This window comes from Carcharhinus amblyrhynchos, chromosome 3, assembly GCF_965287045.1.
Source record: "Carcharhinus amblyrhynchos chromosome 3, sCarAmb.v2.hapA, whole genome shotgun sequence".
In the NCBI taxonomy this organism is placed as follows: Eukaryota; Metazoa; Chordata; class Chondrichthyes; order Carcharhiniformes; family Carcharhinidae; genus Carcharhinus; species Carcharhinus amblyrhynchos.
In genome coordinates, this window is record NC_137326.1 from 120,913,943 (window position 1) to 120,934,426 (window position 20,484).

The 20,484-nt window shown below is 44.4% G+C and overlaps 2 protein-coding genes across 2 annotated transcripts in view; one reads left to right on the plus strand and one right to left on the minus strand.

The window, feature by feature from the left end:
• LOC145341258 (uncharacterized) overlaps window positions 1–313 on the minus strand; it is a 183,085-nt gene extending 182,772 nt beyond the window's left edge. Inside the window, exon 1 of the mRNA XM_080186185.1 lies at window positions 162–313. The gene's annotated coding sequence lies outside the window, so the exon portion shown is untranslated. The remainder of the gene's footprint in view (window positions 1–161) is intronic.
• Window positions 314–411: 98 nt separating this feature from the next.
• LOC145341260 (uncharacterized) overlaps window positions 412–20,484 on the plus strand; it is a 217,210-nt gene continuing 197,137 nt past the window's right edge. Inside the window, exon 1 of the mRNA XM_080186186.1 lies at window positions 412–637. Within this exon, the coding sequence (XP_080042312.1) occupies window positions 458–637 (180 nt within the window). The 5' untranslated portion in view covers window positions 412–457. The remainder of the gene's footprint in view (window positions 638–20,484) is intronic.

The window sequence follows — 20,484 nt, forward strand, 5'->3', positions numbered from 1 at the left end:
TGCTACACACTGTGCGATTCTCCCTCAGTCCCCAGCTCCTGTCAAAGTTGTCGGTGTCTCTCCCTCTTGCCCTCTGGTTTACTGGGTGGCGAGCGGGAGACTGGTGGACTAAAACACTTGACAAGATCGGACCTTAACCAGCCTTGCGAGGGGCAACTTACCGGATCTAGCGGTGAATCTGACAGTGACCCGTCTCCAATTCCAGGCTGCAAGACTCACACTCCAGTCCCCCCGCCGCCATTCTCCACCTGCGACTGTGGGAGGGGGCAAAGAACTGGATCCAATTGACGACTGGTGTGGAAAGGAGAGCAGCCGCGACAAGCGGGAGGGGAGGGGGGGGCGAGGGAGGGGGGTGGTGTCCCTGTTCTTTTTGGAAGAAAGCTCCCCGCTTGCTCAGCCCGCGGAGAAGCTCTCCCAGTCTATCGCGCTTCCGCCGGTAAATGAAACCAGGTCGGAGATGGGAGGTGGAGCCCCATGTGTTCATGAGGTGTGGCCCGAGGAGAAGACAACATTCATCTGGTTTGCCCACACCCGCGATGGTAACGCGGTGAGAGGTGCTCTCTGGAAAATGCCCAGCCCGATGCCAGTCCTCAGTTGTCTCTTGCTGCTCCTGTGCATCGCGACCCTGACAGAGGCGGTGAGTGTCTTTATCTGTTCCTTATCTAGGAACGTTGGACTGCTGGTTTGTTTTACTTGGGGGGGTGGGTAACTAAATTACGACAGGAAAACGAATATCGCCGTCCGTCCGTAAAGCGTGTGGGCAGCCTGCGGTGACCCAGCCTGCCGTGGTCACACTTCATTAATACTGTGCTGACAAGAGAGCTATAATCTGCTGTTGACTGCCCGTCTACAATTACATGTGGAGAAGACTGTCCTCTGCTGCGGAGAGGATCCTTACTTCTGAGAACCTGCACACGGTACTTTTAAAGTTTCGCCAGTTCATCCTCCGTATGTGGGCATCGCTCCAATCTGTTGTCTCCCTTGAGGAGGTGGTGCTGGGCTGCAGTCCTCGTGGTTGTGGGGGCACTAGTATTGCTGCTGGGTGGGAGAGTGGTGGGATTGTAGAGGCAGCAAGGATGACGGAACATCTGGTGATATCGTTCCAACTCAGCAAGATATGTGACTCGGAAGGAAACTTGCAGGTGGTGATGTTTCCAACGCATGTTTTTTGATCTTGTCCTGCTGGGGCAGTGCTGTGGAGGAAGTCTGCAGTTACATTTGTCGATGGCACACACTGCTGCCACTGTGTAAACACATTAAGAAGTCTCAACGCCAGCTAAAAGTCCGACAGGTTTCTTTGGTAGCAAAAGCCACAGGCTTTCAGAGCGCTGCCCCTTCGTCAGGTGAGTGGGAGTTATATTCACAAACAGGGCATACAAAGACACAAACTCAATTTACAAAATAATGGTTGGAATGCAAGTCTTTACAGGTAATCGAGTCTTAAAGATGCAGACAATGTGAGTGGAGAGAGGGTTAAGCACAGGTTAAAGAGATGTGTATTCCAACATGCCACAGCGAAAAACCACACCAGCCTCCTCAGAAGACAAACACGGGACACGGTGAACAGAGTACCCTTTGTCATCCAGTACTTCCCCAGAGCAGAGAAGCTACAACATCTTGACTTCAACATGTCATTGATGAAGACGAACATCTCGCCAAGGCCATCCCCACACCCCCACTTCTTGCCTTCAAACAACAGCATGACCTCAAACAGACCATTGTCCGCAGCAAACTACCAGCCTTCAGGAGAACAGTGACCACAACACCACACAACCCTGCCACAGCAACTTCTGCAAGATGTGCCGGATCATCGACATGGATGCCATTATCTCATGTGAGAACACCATCCACCAGGTACACGGTACATACTTTTGCAACTCGGCCAATGTTGTCTACTTGATATGCTGCAGAAAAGGATGTCCTGAGGCATGGTACATTGGTGAGACCATGCAGATGCTATGACAACAGATGAATGAACACCGCTCGACAATCTTCCTGTTAGGGAACACTTCAGCGGTCACGGGCATTTGGCCTCTGATCTTCGGGTAAGCATTCTCCAAGGTGGCCTTCACGACACACATGCAGAGCCGCTGAGCAGAGACTGATAGTCAAGTTCCACACACATGAGGATGGCCTCAACCGGGATCTTGGGTTCATGTCACACCATCTGTAACCCCACAAATTGCCTGGGCTTGCAAAATCTCACTAACTGTCCTGGCTGGAGACAGTACACATCTCTTCAACCTGTACTTAATGCTCTCTCCACTCACATTGTCTGTACCTTTAAGACTTGATTACCTTAAAGACCATTATTTTGCAAATTGAGTTTGTGCCTTTATATGCCCTGTTTGTGAATAGAACTCCCACTCACCTGACGAGGGGGCCGCGCTCCAAAAGCTAGTAGCTTTTGCTATCAAATAAACCTGTTGGACTTTTAGTTGGTGTTGTGAACTTCTTACTGTGCTTACCCCAGTCCAACACCGGCATCTCCACATCATGGCCACTGTGTACCAAGGAATTAATGTTTATGGCGGTTGGTGTGCTGCCAAGCAAGAGGATTGATTAGTCCTGAAGGGCGGTGCAGTGGCACAGTGGTTGGCACTGCGGCCTCACAGCTCTAGGGATCCAGGTTCAGTTCCTCCCTTGGGTCACTGTCTGTGTGGAGTCTGCATGTTCGCCTCATGTTGGCATTAGTTTCCTCTGCGTGCTCTGATCTCCTCCCACAGACCAAAGATGTGCAGGTTAGGTGGATTGGCCATGTTAAATTGTCATTCAGTGTCAGGGGGATTAGCAGGATTACGGGGAGAGTGCCTGAGTGAGATTGTTGTCAGTGTAGATTCAATGGGCTGAATGGTCTCCTGCACTATAGGGATTTTATGATTCTATGATTTCTTGATTTATGTTGGAGCTGTACCCATTCAGATAAGTGGGGGGTATTCTACCTGATTCCTCAGTCTGCCTTGTAGATGGTGGGCAGGCATGGGGAAGTCTGGAAGCAAGGCATGCACTGTATCGATATCCAGCTTCACCTGATTTTGTAGCCAAAGTATTTATGTCCAGTAAAGATTCTGATCAATGGCGAGATTCAGGAAGTTGATGGTGGGAGATCTGAGGATGGCAACATCATTGAATGTTGAGGAGAGATAAGTAGATTCATCCTTGTTGGAATAGCCATTGCCTGACACTTCTGAAATGCAAATGTTACTTTTCACTTATTAGCCCAAGACCGGATGTTACTCAGTTCTTGCGGCTTGTGGTTATTGGCTGCTTTAGTTCCTGAGGAAAGGAATGAAACACTGCAATCATCAGCAAACATTCTGACTTCTGACCTGATGATGTAGGGAAGATCTTGATGATGTAGCTGACTTTGGTTAACCCTAGGACATCGCCCTGAGGAACTCTGGAGCTACATTCCAAGACAGAGATGATTGGCCTCCAACAACTACAACCATTGTACTAATTATGGCACAAGTCAGTGGAAAGCTTTCTCCCTAATCTCCAATTACTTCAATTTTACTTTCATGACACACATGGTCAGATTCTGCACTGATATCAAGGGTCATCCCTCTCACCTCTGGAATTTAGCTCTTTCGTCCTTTTGTTTGGACTAAGGCTGTAATGAGCTCTGACAGAACACAAACTGAGCATCGGTGAGCAGGTTATTTACAAGTAAGTGACACTTGATAATGCTGTCAGTAACACCTTCCATTACGTTGATGAGGATGGAGAGTAGGCTGATCATTGGAAGAATTAGATTTACCCTGTTTTTTGTGGAAAGGACATTAGTTAACTTCTTAAGTTAAATTCCAGTATTGTAGCTGTACTTGAACAATTTAGCTAAAGACACAGTTAGTTCTGGAGCACAGCTGATCAATATTAGAACCGCGATGTTGTTGGGGTCCATAGCATATTCTATATTCTGTGCACTCGGCTATTTGTTGACATTGCATATAATGAAACAAATTGACTGAAAACTCACATCTGTGGTGATGTGAGCCTCAGGAGGAGGCCAAGATGGAAATTCCATTCAATATTTCCAACTGAAGATAATTCAGAAAGCTTCAGGCTTGTTTATTGTACTCATATGCTGGACTCTGCCATTGTTGAAGATGGGGATGTTTTGTGGAGCCTCCTGCTCTTATTGGTTGTTTAGTTGTCAACACCATTTGCAGCTGGATGACAGGACTACATAACTTTAGTCCATTGGTTATGGGATTATTTAGCTCTGCTCCTGCTCTCCAGCATGCATACACAACTGCAGTATCTCAAATCCAGCTATTTGAAAACCAGGGACGAACAAAAAACGGGTATTTTTAAGCTGCCATACATGAATTTCCAGTATTATTAGAAGAGCAAAATACGGGGTGGCACAGTTAGTATTGCTGCCTCATAGTACCCAGGACCTGGGTTCAATTCACAGTTTGGGTCATTGTCTGTGCAGAGTCTGCACATTCCCCTGTGTCTACGCATGTTTCCTCCGGGTGCTCCGGTTTCCTCCCATAGTCTGAAAGATGTGCTGGTTAGGTGTATTGGCCATGCTAAATTCTCCCTCAGTGTACTGGAACAGGTGCCAGAGTGTGGTGACCAGGGGATTTTCACAGTAACTTCATTGCAGTGTAAACCTACTTGTGACACTGATAAAATAAACTTTAAAAATTTAGCAGCTTGTTGAGCTAAGTGCTACATTGGCCAGCTGGCACACTGATTTTTGTGCACCTGTCTTTTCCTGTGCAGAATAGTCTCAATGGCCCTTGCCCCAACCTGAATCTCCAGACCTATAAACCAGTAAGATCCAAAATGTGGCATGGACCTCCTCATGAGATTGCCAGTTTTGAAACACTGTACTTGACGTTTGGGTGGCATAATAGCACAGTGATTAGCGCTGCTGCCTCACAGTGCCAGGGACCCGGGTTCAATTCCAGCTTTGGATGACTGTGTGGAGTTTACACGTTCTCCTGTGTCTGTGTGGGTTTCTTCCGGTGCTCTGATTTCCTCCTACAGTCAGTTAGGTGGAGATAGATAAATGTACAGGATTACGGGGATAGGGTGGAGGGGAGAGCCTGGATGATATGCTGCTTTGGAGAGTCAGTGTAGACCCCGTGTGCCAGATAACCTTTTGCTGCACTGTAGGGATTCTATGGTCTTGTGTGGTTTCACAAGGTTGGTAGCAGAGTCCTTAATTTAATATTACTCTTCTATATTTCTCATTGAAGCATGGTTGGTTGCCTGGCTTGTTGGAAATGGTGGAGTGAGCTTATGACAGACATGACATTACAGGTATTAAAAATGCTATTCTCCTGCTGCTAATGGCATGCAGTCTCTCATGGTTCTCCAATTTTGAAGTGCTATATCTTAACCTCTTCCAGTTAGAATAGTGGTAGTAACACACAACCTAATACAGGGTGAAAATAAGATATGGTCTCCATAAGACTGTATGGTGGTCACTCCTGCCAGTAATGTCTTGGGCAAGGTCATATAGAACCATAGAAAATTACAGCTCAGAAACAGGCCTTTTGGCCCTTCTTGTCTGTGCCAAACCATTTTTTGCCTAGTCCCACTGACCTGCACTTGGACCATATCCCTCCACACCCCTCTCATCCATGAACCTGTCCAAGTTTTTCTTAAGTGTTAAAAGTGACCCTGCATTTACCACTTTATCCGGCAGCTCATTCCATACTCCCACACTGCGTGAAGAAGCTCCCACTAATATTCCCTTTAAATTTTTCTCCTTTCACCCTTAACCCATGCCCTCTGGTTTTTTTCCCCCGAATGACCAGTATATCGATGAAGATGAGGTTAAATGATATTTCACCTCCCCCACAATCCCAGTCTAGCTGGTTTCCTTCATGAATTGGCCAGTTTAGTCAGTAATGTTACCACAGTAATGTCACTCCTGATGATAGACATTGAAGCTCCCACCCAGAGTATACTCTTGTGTGATTTTTTTTATATTTGAAGTTGGTGTTTCTGTGTTGGTTGAGTGTGTTATCTGTGTATAGGATGGGATTGGTGTGTGTGTAGCGTTAATATTTGTATGTGTTCAGGGTATGTGTGTATCTGAAGTTGGTTGGATGAGTATCCGTATGGAATGGTAAATGTGTGTGAGTGGGGGCAGGGGGCTTTACATAGCGACATGAAGCGGGGAGAGGGGCGGTGAGTGAATGGTCTGGGCAAATTGTCCATTCACGGGGCAAATTGTCACTTTTGGTTCCGATTTAGATTAAACTCCAACGGGAATAAAAGTTCCACCTCCCAGCTTTGTCCTCGAGTGGGTCATGTGGTGCCGATAGCAGAATACATACATACCAGCGCTGGCTCCTCAGCTCACCGCTCACTTATTTCAGGAGATTTATTTGTAGCTGATTATTTTTATGCGCTTCGCGCAACTTGGGAAAGGCAGAAGAGAGAGAGAGGAGACTTTTAAGTAGAGCACGGATATGACTTCACTGACTTTGCAGCGAGATATTCCAATAGTCCATCCGCTGGGAACTGGGTCTGGCCCGAATTCCCGGAGGGACAGAAACAAATGTCAAACTGCCTGTCAGATATAATGCAATCGCTACTTCCGGGCTGTAATGCAATCCGTGGTCGCTCAGCTGTTTTGCTGTTTATTTTGGTCGGTCAGGATCCTGAACTCTACGTGGCCGCAGTGTTGAAGAGACAAGAGCCCCCAGCAGTGGTCTGCTGCCATTGGAGGAGTTTTAGTGAAATTGTTCTTTGTTGCAGACCATTTGACAGGCACGCGTGCTTATAGTGTAGAAGGGGTAGAACAGCATCCATAAAATGCCCATGTGTAACGATGTGGAGATGCTGGCATTGGATTGTGGTGGGCACAGTAAGAACTGCCCACCCAAAGGTAACTCACCTGATGAAGGAGTAGCGTTCCAAAAGCTTGTGATACCAAATAAACCTGTTGAACTTTAACCTGGTGTTTTGAGACTTCTTACATCTGTAATGTCAGGCCTAACTCTGATCTAATGCCAGTATACAAAACTGAGTAAGTACGTGAAGCTCGGTCCAGTAATGCAGTTTGGCTAGTGTTAATGCACCTCCATTGAATTGTAACTTTGTGAGGGCAATTGGAGCTAGCTTAGTGGTTTAAAAACAAAGGCGGCATGGACAAGTTGGGCCAAAGGACCTGTTTCCATGCTATAAATCTCTATGACTCTTTGAAACACAGTCTCAGGATAAGATTTGATTCAATTTATTATTGTTACGTGTACTGGGATACAGTGAAAAGTATTGTTTCTTGCGTGCTATGCGAGCAAATTATACTGTTCATAAAGTTAGAAGGGGAAAAGGAGAGGATACAGAAAATAGCGTTGTGGTTACAGGTAGGGTGAAGAGAAAGATCAGCTTAATACATGACAGGACCATTCAAAAGTCTGATGACAGCAGGAAAGAAGTTGTTCTTGAGTCAGTTGGTGCGTGTTTTCAGACTTCTGTGTCTTTTTCCCAATGGCTGAAAGTAGAAAAGACTATATCCAGGGTACTGGTACATTGATTTATGCTGGCTGCTTTCCCGAGACAGCAGGAAGTGTAGACAAAGTCAGTGGATGGGAGGCAGATTTGTGTGATGGAATGGGCTACGTTCACGACTCTTTGTTTGGGTGGGCCATTTAAGACTGAGATGAGGGGAGATTTCTTCACCCAGAGGGTGGTGAATCTTTGGAATTCTCGACCCCCGAGCTTAATCACTGAGCGGGTTCAAGATACAACTCGTCAGATTTCTGGATACTAATGACATCCAGGGGATAGCTTTGGGAAAGTATTGTGGAGGTAGATAATCAGGCATGATCTAGATGAATGGCAGACCAAGCTTGATAGGCCAAACGGCCCACGGCTGTTCTTCTGTTCCCAAGTTTGTCATTCACAGAAGACTACTTTGTAAAAGATGGGTGGCAGGATTGTGCTGTTATAACATATGTAATAATGGAAAAGTCATTTCACCAATAGTCAGAGGTTTATGTACTTGTGCTTAAGTGTGCATGCAGCTTAAGAACAATAGCATTAAGCCTCATTATATTGAAATATTCTGTTAATTCACAGGGTTTTAGCCAAACAGTAAAACTATACTCACCAACTGGTTCCTATCCACTTGATTGCCTGTGAAAACAGGCTTGCCCCTGGTGTTATCCATTCCAGCATAATCATTTTATAACAGGTAGGGTTTAAAAATGTGTTCAGGGTCCCAGTTTAGCCACCAGCACTCTGTAATCCAACTTAACTTAGTGCTGCATTTATAACAAAATAGGCCGAGACCACAGGATACAAATGTAACTCAGGCGGTAGCAAATATGCCCACGCTAATATTCAATTCAATTGACTTGAATAAAGCTGAAAAGCATGTGGAGTACCTGGTACAGGTTCCTGATGCAAATTTCTACCCTTACTTCTTCTAGAAAGTCTCACTCTGCTTTTCTCCAGAGACAAGCTGAGTCTTGATTCCATAATTACATTAAAACAGAAGCCACTACTTAGCGTCAGTAAACTTTCAGAATAAAGGCATCCAAATAATTATGTCAGTGGCTATTTTCTGATTACATTTCAGTAAACACTCCCAGTGCCTACATAGCTTAGTCTAATGATCAAAGAATGATTAGAATGAGAATTTAAGTCTTGTTCCAGAGGAAAGTTGAGAACTTTGTTCTCTCCGTATCCCCTGCCAATTTGCTCCAGTGTGTTCTAACTTTAAGATTACTTAATTCTATGAAAAACAGTGGCTTGTGGCAGACCAGTGTGGTCAAGGAATTAATAACTGGACCGCTTACTTAGCAACATCATGCAGTCACTACAAGGCAGGCAGTTTATTAGGGACAAAAGCAGAAGACAAAATGCTGTGGATGCTGAAACATACCATGGATGGCACAGTAGCACATGGTACAGTAGCACAGTGGTTAGCACTGCTGCTTCACAGCTCCAGGGTCCTGGGTTCAATTCCCGGCTCGGGTTGCTGTCTGTGTGGAGTATGCACGTTCTTCTCGTGTCCGCGTGGGTTTCCTCCGGGTACTCTGGTTTCCTCCCACAGTCCAAAGGTGTGTGGGTTAGGTTGATTGGCCATGCTAAGAAATTGCCCCTTAGTGTCCAGGGATGCGTAGGTTAGAGGGATTAGTGAGTATGATATGTAGGGATATTGGGGTAGGGCCTGGGTGAGATAGTGTTCGGTGCAGACTTGATGGGCCAAAGGGCCTCTTTCTTCATTGTAAAGTTCTATGATTCTATAAATAGAAAATGATTGAAGTACTCAAACACCAGCTGTGGTGAATTAACTGTTTTGGATTGCCACCTTTATGTTCTCATGGCAGCATGCAAAATGTTAACCTATATTTTTTCTTCTTATGGTCATTCTGTATATTTCCAGCAATGGCAGTATTTTCTTTTGCACTCTCTCTCTCCTTTTGATTCAGAGTGTGGTATTGAAAATTGAAAGTTTAGTTTCCACCACTATTGTCCTTTCTTCCTTTGCAATATGCGCATCTGATGTCCTGTGCCTTTTCTGAAGTGGTTCTATTCTGAAAGTCTTTGCTTCTCTGTCGTCAGCTGAGATTCTGCTCTGCTCCTTCAATTTGGCTATTTTGAACTTTCTGCTTCCATTTCACCCACTGCCTCTATAATCACAATGGGCGTGTGCCTAGCGAGGCATCCTTAACATCAGATGTAGACACAGTCACCTGTGAAAATGTAAACATAATTATAAAATTTTGATTTTTAATGGATGACCTGTGAAGCTCCATTTCAATTAATACCGGGTTAGATTTTGAACTCTATTTCTCTTTGAATTTATGAAAAGTACACATGATGATACTGAACGTTTCAAATGTGTCAAAATGATATAATTTACAATATGTAATCCATGTTACATTCATCTGATATCTGAGTAATAAATAACAGGTAGCATGCAGATATTGTAAATTGGTTAGCTGAATGAATTCTGTCATTGTATGATGTGGGGTACTCTTTGTAACAATGTGTTTTTTTTCTGAACAGAACCTTATACATTTTCCTCCTTCCTTTGTTGCGAATCACGCAAATCAATCCATCCTTTTAAAGTCATTGGATGTCTCCTTCCATTCGTCAGCATCCCTAATGAAATAGAATACTTTATTTACTTTATTTTAGCTACATAACCAAAACACAGAATGATGTGGGAAAATGTAGCCTCTCTCCCTGAACCATGTTTGCTTATCACTTTGGAGGACTTGTGACTGGTACAAACAGCAGACAATTCATTCACTCAATAACTGGGATTGTGGTTGGTGCAGACTCGATGGGCCGAAATGCCTCCTTCTGTACTGCAGGTATTCTATGATTCTATGAACATGGTAAATGAATTTATTAAAACAAACTTCCATTTGAGTGGTTTAAATTGTCACTGACAGTAAAGTACCATTTGACAATACAGGCAACAGCTAAGTTATTGCATGAATTTACCATCAAGAGTGTGTTACATCACTACCACCACCCCTCCCCCTCAACATGGGATGATTCCATGAAGATTTACCAGCACCCAGGAGTGTTCTGTAACTCACAAGACAGTAATATATTCATTTTTAAATTAATGGATGAAACATTATGACAAACATGTGTTGTAAATTCCAATGCACATCGCTGTGAATCTTCCTACTGGAAGCATGAAATTAACTTTCATATATATAATCGGATCTGTATAATACAGAAGGAGGCTGTTCAGCCCATCGAGTCTGCATCGACAATAATCCCACCCAAGCCCTATCCCTGTAATCCCACGTATTTTGCTAATCCCCCTGAAACTGAGGGACAATTTAGCGTGGCCAATCCACCTAAGCCACACATCTTTGGACTGTGGGAGAAAACTGGAGCACCCAGAGGAAATCCATGCAGGCAAGAGAAGAATGTGCAAACTCCACACAATCACCCAAGGCCAGAATTGGACCCGGGTCCCTAGCGCTATGAGGCAGCAGTGCTAGCCACCTTATCTCCTTATCCCAACTTTAACAAGACCTCAATACAACCAGGAGTATATTATCCTTTTACTTAATTCCATTAATAAGTTTCAGGAAGAAATATATTGCTGTCTCCATGTAGGTAATGGGAGCAGGGGAAGGAAATCATCCTATGTGTCTATGCCAGGATACTTATGGCTCTGAACTTGAACTCCAAGGTGATGTTTTAGGGAGAGACCAGCACAAATATTGGTGGAATAATGAAGTTCTAAAAGGACATTCTTGCATCCCCCCCTGAAAAATACAAACACATTAGCATGAATGGAGAAATGGTTAATGGACAGATTGCAAAAGATTGGAATAAACAGATTTAAACAGAATAAACAGATTTCTTTTCAGGTTAGCAGGCTGCAACTAGTGGAGTACCACAAGGATCAGAGCTCAAAGGCCAAATGACCTTTTCCTGCTCCTATTTCTTATATCCTAATTTCAGAGCATCAAGGCTCCTGTGCAAAGACAGCTAAGTTCTCTGATTTTGGAAATTTATTAATCGAGACTCATGCTGTTATGTATCATGCTATTTAACATATTCAGATATCAGCCACCTATTTTTCTATCAACCACCAGAAAAGAAAGTCAGCTTGATAGAATATCAATGTCTCTACACAGCATTCTGCTTGAAATTGGTGTCCATTGTCCACTTATGTCTGCATTCCAAAAAAGAGTGCAATATCTCGTGAGATAATCTTTTTTTAAAATCAGATAATGCACAATACACAATCAGATGTTCACAATTTACATGTTCATATCTACGGAGATGATGCATCCACATACAACATCGTGGCTGAGTTATTCGACAGAGATCCATTATACTGTCTGAGGAAAAGGAGGAAAACTGTTCCTATGATCTTCTTCGTAGGAAGAGGACAGGATGGCATCTTTCAGCATTAGACAATCAATATTGAAGGTCTATAACAGAGCCCAGGAAGAAAAGCAAAGATAATCTCAATGTCAGCATCTCCCAAAGAGCTACTTAACAAAAGGACAAGGATATAGAAAAATAACATGAAGGGATACATTAGCTGCAGGAATCATGATTTATTTCAGAATCTTTTCCTCACGACATACCTTCTAACTTTCAGTGAGTGTGGCGTTGTGGTACCGTGATTGGATGAGTAATCGAGAGGCCCAAGCTAATACTTTGAGGATGTGGGTTCAAATCCCACCACAGCAGTTGGTGGAATTTGAATTCAATTAATAAAACTGGAATATAAAGCTAGTCTCAGTAATCCTGACCATGACAACTATCATTAGCAAGAGGCAACAAATACCTTGTCAGTGAAGCCCCCATCTCATGAAACAATAAGGATAAAATGTGTAGTTGATGTTGCGTTGATGAACAATTATATACACTGTTACATTTTCATTCTGTTAATTTCAAACTGCTGTGCAGGGTTGATCTAAGCAGAGCGGGGTAGGTGACATTACGGGGTCTAAAGTTAAGGAGACGGTGCAGGTAAGGATAGAGGCCGAGGATGTCCCAATAATAGAGGGAGTAAGGGGCGTGAGTATGGTTGGTGGCGTTCCGGCAAATAAGGTCCAGGTGAAGGCTGGGATGAAGGCGCTTTATCTGAATGCGCGAAGCATTAGGAATAAAGTGGATGAGTTGGTGGCGCAGATCGACACAAATGGATATGATCTGGTGGCCATTACAGAGACGTGGCTGCAAGGTGACAGGGACTGGGAGCTGAATGTCCAGGGGTATCAAGTGTTTAGGAAGGATAGGCAGGAGGGAAAAGGGGGGGGGCGTAGCTCTGCTGATTAAGGATAGCATCAGGGTGGTAGCAAGGGATGATATTGGAGCCAAGGAGCAGAACGTGGAATCGTTGTGGGTAGAGATTAGGAACAGCAAAGGGAGGAAGACGCTGGTGGGTGTCATCTACAGGCCCCCGAATAATGATCTGGAGGTGGGGCGGGCTGTTAACGCGCAAATAAGTGCGGCGTGCAGGAATGGGACGGCCGTAGTTATGGGGGATTTCAATCTGCATATTGATTGGTCGACCCATGTTGGACGCGGTGGGCTCGAGGAGGAGTTCTTGGAATGCTGCCGGAATAGTTTCCTGGAACAGTGTGTGTTGGAGCCGACGAGGGAGCGAGCTATCTTGGATCTGGTGCTATGTAATGAGGCGGGTAGAATTAGGGAACTTGCGGTGAAGGATCCTCTTGGGGAGAGTGATCATCGTATGGTGGAGTTTCTGGTGCAGATGGAGGAGGACAAAGTGGGTTCCCGGACACGCGTCCTTTGTTTGAACAGAGGGGAGTACGGTAGGATGAGAGAAGAATTGGCGAATGTGGACTGGGGGAGCGCGTTGGAAGGTAGGTCTGCTGAGGAGCAGTGGAGGATCTTTAAGGAGATCTTTCTTGGTGCTCAGTGGAAATTTATTCCGATGGTCAAAAAGGACCGTAGGAGGAGAGGTAATAAGCCGTGGATAATGAAGGAGGTGAAGGAAAGTGTTAAATTAAAAGCGGAGGCGTTTAGAGTAGCTAAGAGTAGTGGGCGAGAAGAGGATTGGGAGAGGTTTAAATGTCAACAAAGATTGACAAAGAAGTTGATAAAGAAGGGTAGGAGAAACTATGAAGCTGGGCTAGCGCTTAATATAAAAAAGGATAGCAAGAGTTTTTATAAATATATAAAAAGGAAGAGGCTGGCTAGGGTGAACGTTGGTCCCTTAGAGGATGAGAAGGGGGACTTAGTGGTAGGGGATGGGGAAATGGCTGAGGTCTTGAATAACTTTTTTGTTTCGGTCTTCACGGAGGAGGACGTGAATAATTTGCCGGATGTTAGAGATGGAAAGGTAGTAGGACTGGACGGTCTCGATGACATTACTGTTACTAGAGAGGTGGTGCTCGACAGACTGGAGGGGCTGATTGTGGACAAGTCCCCAGGACCGGATGGAATGCATCCGAGGGTCCTGAAAGAAATGGCGGAGGTGATAGTGGATGCCTTGGTGGTTATTTTCCAGACGTCGCTGGATTCCGGGGAAGTGCCGGAAGATTGGAAAACGGCTAATGTTACACCATTGTTTAAGAAGAGTGCCAGGCAAAAGGCGGGGAATTATAGGCCTGTTAGTTTAACGTCTGTTGTAGGTAAAATGTTAGAATCCGTCATCAAGGAGGAAATAGCGAGGCATCTTGAGGGGAACTGCTTGATAGAGCAGACGCAGCACGGTTTCGTTAAAGGGAAGTCGTGTCTGACAAATTTACTGGAGTTCTATGAGGATGTGTCTAGGGCGGTGGATAGAGGAGAGCCGGTGGATGTGGTCTTTCTTGATTTTCAGAAGGCGTTTGACAAGGTACCTCACAAGAGGTTATTGCAGAAGGTAAGGGGGCATGGAGTTGGGGGTAGGGTGTTAGCGTGGATAGAGGATTGGTTGTCAAATAGGAGGCAGAGAGTGGGGGTCAATGGGTGCTATTCGGATTGGCGGATGGTGACTAGTGGAGTGCCCCAGGGGTCGGTGCTGGGGCCTCAGCTTTTTACCATTTATATAGATGATCTGGAGGAGGGAACCGAGTGTATGGTGTCGAAATTTGCTGATGACACCAAGATTGGTGGAAAGGCAAATTGTGCGGAGGGTGGTGAGAGTCTACAGAAGGATCTAGATAGGTTGGGCGAATGGACCAGGAAATGGCAAATGGAATTTAATGTTGGCAAGTGCGAGGTGGTCCACTTTGGTAGGAATAATGGTAGGAAGGATTATTACTTACGTGGAGAAAAACTGCAGCAGGCGACGGTGCAGAGGGACCTCGGCGTCCTTGTGCATGAGTCGCAAAAACCCAGCTTGCAGGTGCAGCAGGTGGTCAGGAAGGCGAATGGGATGCTGGCCTTCATCGCGAGGGGGATTGAATATAAAAGTAGGGAGGTCTTGCTGCGGCTGTACAGGGCATTGGTGAGGCCGCAGCTGGAGTACTGTGTGCAGTTTTGGGCGCCGTACTTACGCAAGGATATTTTGGCCTTGGAGGGAGTGCAGAGGAGGTTTACTAGGCTGATGCCGGAGTTGAGGGGGTTGAGCTATGAGGAGAGGCTGAATAAATTAGGCTTGTACTCGTTAGAGTTTAGAAGAATGAGGGGAGATCTCATTGAGACGTATAAGATGATGAATGGGATGGATAGGATAGAGGTGGAGAGACTCTTCCCGCTCAGAAAGGATAGTAGGACTAGGGGGCACAGCCTCAAGATAAAGGTGGGGTGGTTTAGAACGGAGCTGAGGAGGAACTTCTTCACTCAAAGGGTGGTGAATCTCTGGAATTCTCTGCCCATTGAAGTGGTGGAGGCTACCTCGCTAAATATTTTTAAGACGCGGGTTGATGGGTTTTTCATAAGAGAGGGGATTAAGGGTTATGGGGAGAGGGCGGGAATGTGGAACTGAGCCAAGACAGATCAGCCATGATCTTATTGAATGGTGGGCCAGGCTCGAAGGGCTAGTTGGCCTACTCCTGCTCCTATTTCTTATGTTCTTATGTTCTTATATTGATACGAGTCATTGGAATAAAGAACCTTTTGGGCTAATAAATACTAGTTTTTCAATCATTAGCCTTATCTCAGTGGTTGCATTCTTGCTTCTGGGTCAGAAAGTTGTAATTTCAAGACCCATTCCTAAGATTTGGGCACATGATTTAGGTTAATCTTCTGTATACAATACTGAGGATTTCTGCTCCCTCAGAGGGTGTTGCCTTGAGTGTAAACTGAGGTCCTGTGTCCTCTCAGTTGCACTTAAGTTATTCCATGGTACTAGTCAAAGAGCAGGGGTGTTCATGCAGTGACCTAGCCAACCTTTATCCTCAATCAACACCACAAAAGTGGATTATTTGGAGATGATCTTATTGCTGTCTGTGGGAGCTTGCTGTGCACAAAGCTGCAATGTCTTTGTTTCTTCCTTCTACCAATATGACAATATAACTTCACCAGTGTACAGCACTACAGGTACAGAAAGATACAGGAGCGATCCAGTTGCAGTACCTAGAATGCACTGTGCAGATTTTTATACTTGACTTTGGACAATGTTGAAAGATGTGGTGCATTTTAATCATTATGCACTGAATGGCTTGGGCGTAATTTAGGCTTACAGTTAGCTGCAGGTGGGTTACTGAATTTCCAAGGCTGAACTGGAAAGCCATTTTGGAAGAAGTGAAAAGTAGTGTAAAGAATGTCACAATTGATTGGAGGGTAGTGTTTGCTTCAAGATAGATAAAGAAAAATACTCTGATTTGAAAGTGAATCCCACTTGTGGTGTAACTTGATCTCAGAACCAGAGAGCACCTTTTGATGTTTACAGTTTTCCACTAGATTGCTACAGTGTTTGAGTGCAGTCTCCCAGTCACTGGCTTCTGAGCTAAACGTTCACTTTGTTTCTAGTGGCCCAAATAATCAATGCTGGAGTTATAGTTCCAATACTTTGCTTGTGGACTCCACATAAACGTTTCCCTGTTCAAGGAATGTTGGTAAGTTTGGTAAGGTCACTTTTAAGTTGCCTTTGAATGGGTGGTGTTGGACCATCTTGAACCATTGAAGTCTTTGCAATGACTATCCTCTGACATTGGTTTTATGTAAAGAATGTCCGGATTCTGACACTTCATTTATACTGGTGATATAGTAAGGATACTGAGCATCTTGGAGAGGAACTTAGAAACTATTGGGTTCCCTTGATATTGCTGCTCTTGGGTAGTGGTGGGAGCCTGAGTGTCGACAGGCCTCAAAGAAAACCTCACAACATACCATGATTTAAGAACAGAGTCACTTAAATGTAGAATACTGTTTTAACTGGGTTTAACTACAGTTCTGTATCTTCTGGTAACTTGGTCTGCTGGCTTGCTGGACTGAAATATAGGGTTAGAAGTTATTCTGAGCTTTGTCTTTGAAAGGTATAGAATCACAGAATCCTACATTGCAGATGGAAGCCATTCGGCCCATTGAGTCTGCACCGACCACAATCCCACCAAGGCCTTATTCCCATAACCCAATGCATTTACCCTAGCTAGTCCCCCTGACACTAAGAGTCAGTTTAGCATAGCCAATCCACCTAACCTGCACATCTTTGGACTGTGGGAGGAAACTGGAGCACCCAGAGGAAATCCATACAGACATGGGGAGAATGTGCAAACTCCACACAGACTGTGACCCAAGCCAGGAATCGAACCTAGATCCCTGGCGCTGTGAGGCAGCAGTGCTAACCACTGTGCCACCATGCACCCCCGTCTGCTGTTATGCTTGCATAAAGTACCCAGCACTGAAAATCTGCCATCCCACTCCACCATTATAACAATAGCAGATTGTAAACTCTTCAACACTGGTCTGCTGCACACCTGACCCCCATGGGAATTTCGGGTTGGAGGTGTCACACAATTTAAATTAATTGGATGGACGTAGGCGCCAACAGTGATGAAACTGGAATAGCCAGTTGTGTATGGTCAGTCATTATTGCAGGAATGGTCCACATAATACATTGATAATACATCAAAGCATGGATATTTTCAACAGTCAAAAGTTTTGAAAATTCATTTCAGTCCTGATTGGGGAACCATTTTCCCAAAGTATCTCAGCTGGTCCACTGGGGGAAATAGTGATATGTAAAGGTAGGTGGAGTAAATAATCCAACTTGCTTCCTCACTCAATGTACAGTAGGTAAAGTCGCTCTAGTCCCAGATGACCATAGGCTGCTCTCCTCTTTGCGCTTTTAACTTGAGAATCACCAAACCTTAAGCAAGGGTCAAGGTTGAAAAGGTGAGGCCTTCATGAATAACCTCAGATGGTACAGGACTTGAACCCATGTTGTTGGCATTGCTCTGAATCACAAACCAGCCATCCAAGCTAACCAACTCCCTATACTAATGGATGGTAATATCTCTCAACCATGGAGAAACATTAATGACATTAGAAACAGACATATCTTGTATTTCTTACTGTCTAAAATAAAGCTCGACACTAAATTGTCAGCTGGAAGCTTCAGAGCCCTAAGCATGTACAGCTGTTACAGAAACAATATTAAAGAAGCTTTGATGAGGACAGAAACTGCAAATGGCACAAAGTCACTTTCAGCTATAATTAACATAACGAAGGTGCTTTTCAAATCTATTTCTGTGTTCAAATGCGCAGCTTCTTAGAATACTGTTTCTGTCTGGCGCATTGGGCTGAATTTTCAGGAACCCAATTGTTTAGGACTGAGATGAGGAGAAATGTTTTCACTCAGAAAGCTTTGAAATTCTCTATCCCAGAGAGCTGTGGATGCCCCATAATTGAATACATTTAAGGCTGAGATGGACAGATGTTTAGTCTCTCAGGTATGACAAGGGGGTGCCCTGGAGCCACGTGGCAGCTGTGGTGCCCAGTGGGGAGCTCTGTAAACGGCTTCCACTGTCGTCTCCCTGCCAGTTGCGCTGCTAGATACAGACAAATGTACAAATAAATGTAAAACAAAGGGCTAGCTCCCTGAAAACTATCTCCATGTGGCGTACCTAGGATGTCCCAAATACAGATTTAAATGAATCAAATTTAATTTCCAAGACTGTCCTCTGATCTGAAAAGTATATGGAAACTTTCAGACCTTTGTTAGTTTACCTGTTGCTTTCCAACCTTTCTTGGATCTGGGAAATTACATGAATAATTTAAACTCCTTTTTAAGATGACTGTACACATCTTGCCCCCACAAGAAATTCGGAAAGGATCCATCCATTGTTTAGTGTTTATCCACATTCAATTTGGACCTTGTTACAGGCCACTCTTTGAAATGGCAATTACTTCACATATGTTTACCAGCTTCTCACTGGGAATTCCCACTCATCTTACATTCACAAATGCAGGGATGGGCTCTTCCATGCACCCCCAAGGTGTGTTATGCAGCGACAGTGTAGCCCATTGATCCTCTGGTCCCGCTACTGTCAATGGAATCTCCCATTATGTGCAGTCGCCAGGAAGCCCACAGCAGGGATTTACTGCCTGGTTGGAAAATTTCGGCCTATCCCCAAATTAAAAGTTAAACTCCTAAACCGTATGAATCATAAAATTAGACATTTTCACCACACTCTGTAATTGCCATTTGTTATGATCGTGGACTACAAAATATTGCAAAACATTATATTCTATATCTGCTAATCTAGCCGGAACAATTCAAAGAGTTGTCTCTAATTTTTGTACATGTTCAATACATTAATCTCTAATTTGTCAGTCTATGAATTTCCAATTAACTCATCGCCATATAAATGTTTGACTAACTCTAGTTTCTAAATATTTTGGGTTCCTGTATTTTATCGATGTGCCAAATTCACTGATGTTGTGATATGTGCACTGAGCATGTTTGCAGGAGTTTTCTTTGCCCGTCATCGGAAAGTAAGTGGTTAATATATTGAACATAAGACTGATTTAAACCTACAGAATATTCATGTATGAATGGAGCACAGCGTAATTCCCCAGCAGTGGGGCTGAATGGTAGGAGTGTCAGATTCGCCGTTCCCCCCCCCCCCCGCAGGCTAAAGTGACTGGGTGCTCACCAAGGCGAACCTCAGCATCCCCGCACAATTTAATGGGCAGTTGACCATTAACAGGAGTGAGACAGGAATTCTGCCCCTCAGGAACAGGAAGTTCTGCCTTGGAGCTGCTGGCCAATCAGAGGCTAGCTATCCCCCAACAATTTCAGGGCAGAGGCTAGGGGCATTGGATCAGGATTTGGGTCAATGTGGGGAGGGGCGGGGGGCCTTGCTGGGTGCCAAACTGGGGTGGAAGAGGATAACGGGCTAGGGTTTGAGAGTCCAATGGGGGTAGAGTGGGTGTCAACTTGGGAGGGGTGTAAAACATTGTGAGTTGGGGGGGGCGTCTCTACTGGGCACTGGGGGCCTATTAAGGCAGGACACCATTGTCTGCCACCAGCCAGCACAGGGAAACTGCAAGGTTGACTTCTTGGTGTGAGTCTCTCCCGCCACTGGTTAAATCCCAGAGGTGGTGGGATGAGGCCTTTAAATGGGAATTAATTGCCCAGTTAAGGCTTTCAATTGACGTATTGGAAGGTGGATCACCAGCCATCCCAGCATGAGTATTATTGCAGTGAGGTCAGGGGTGGTCACTGGATATGCTGCCCACTGAAGTTACCAAGCCCTTCCTTGATCTTCAAACTTGCCAGTAAAATCAGTTCCTGGATTCTAAGCTCATTTTGCATTGTAGGTATTTTGACTATCATTCTATACTCTTCAGTCTTGCCTTTTTGTTCTCTACGTTCTTGGCTCATTTAATTATTCACATGGCCAAAGTTCCAAAAGTAGAGGATGTAAGTTAAGATTAGGAATTTAACATCAAGCAGGGAATTCAGATGGAATTTTATTCACATAATGATAAATTAAATTGTCAAATAAGTGACTAAGAAAGGTTGAAATTACAACAAAGTGAGGTTTTGGAGAAAGAAGCAATTGGGATTTAGAAGACAAGGATACTCAGGATTCACAGCAAACAAAAAGGATCAGGTTTGTTGGTGATAACAACTTTTACTTGCCCTAAGACTTCTTACTTTTAAGAAATACT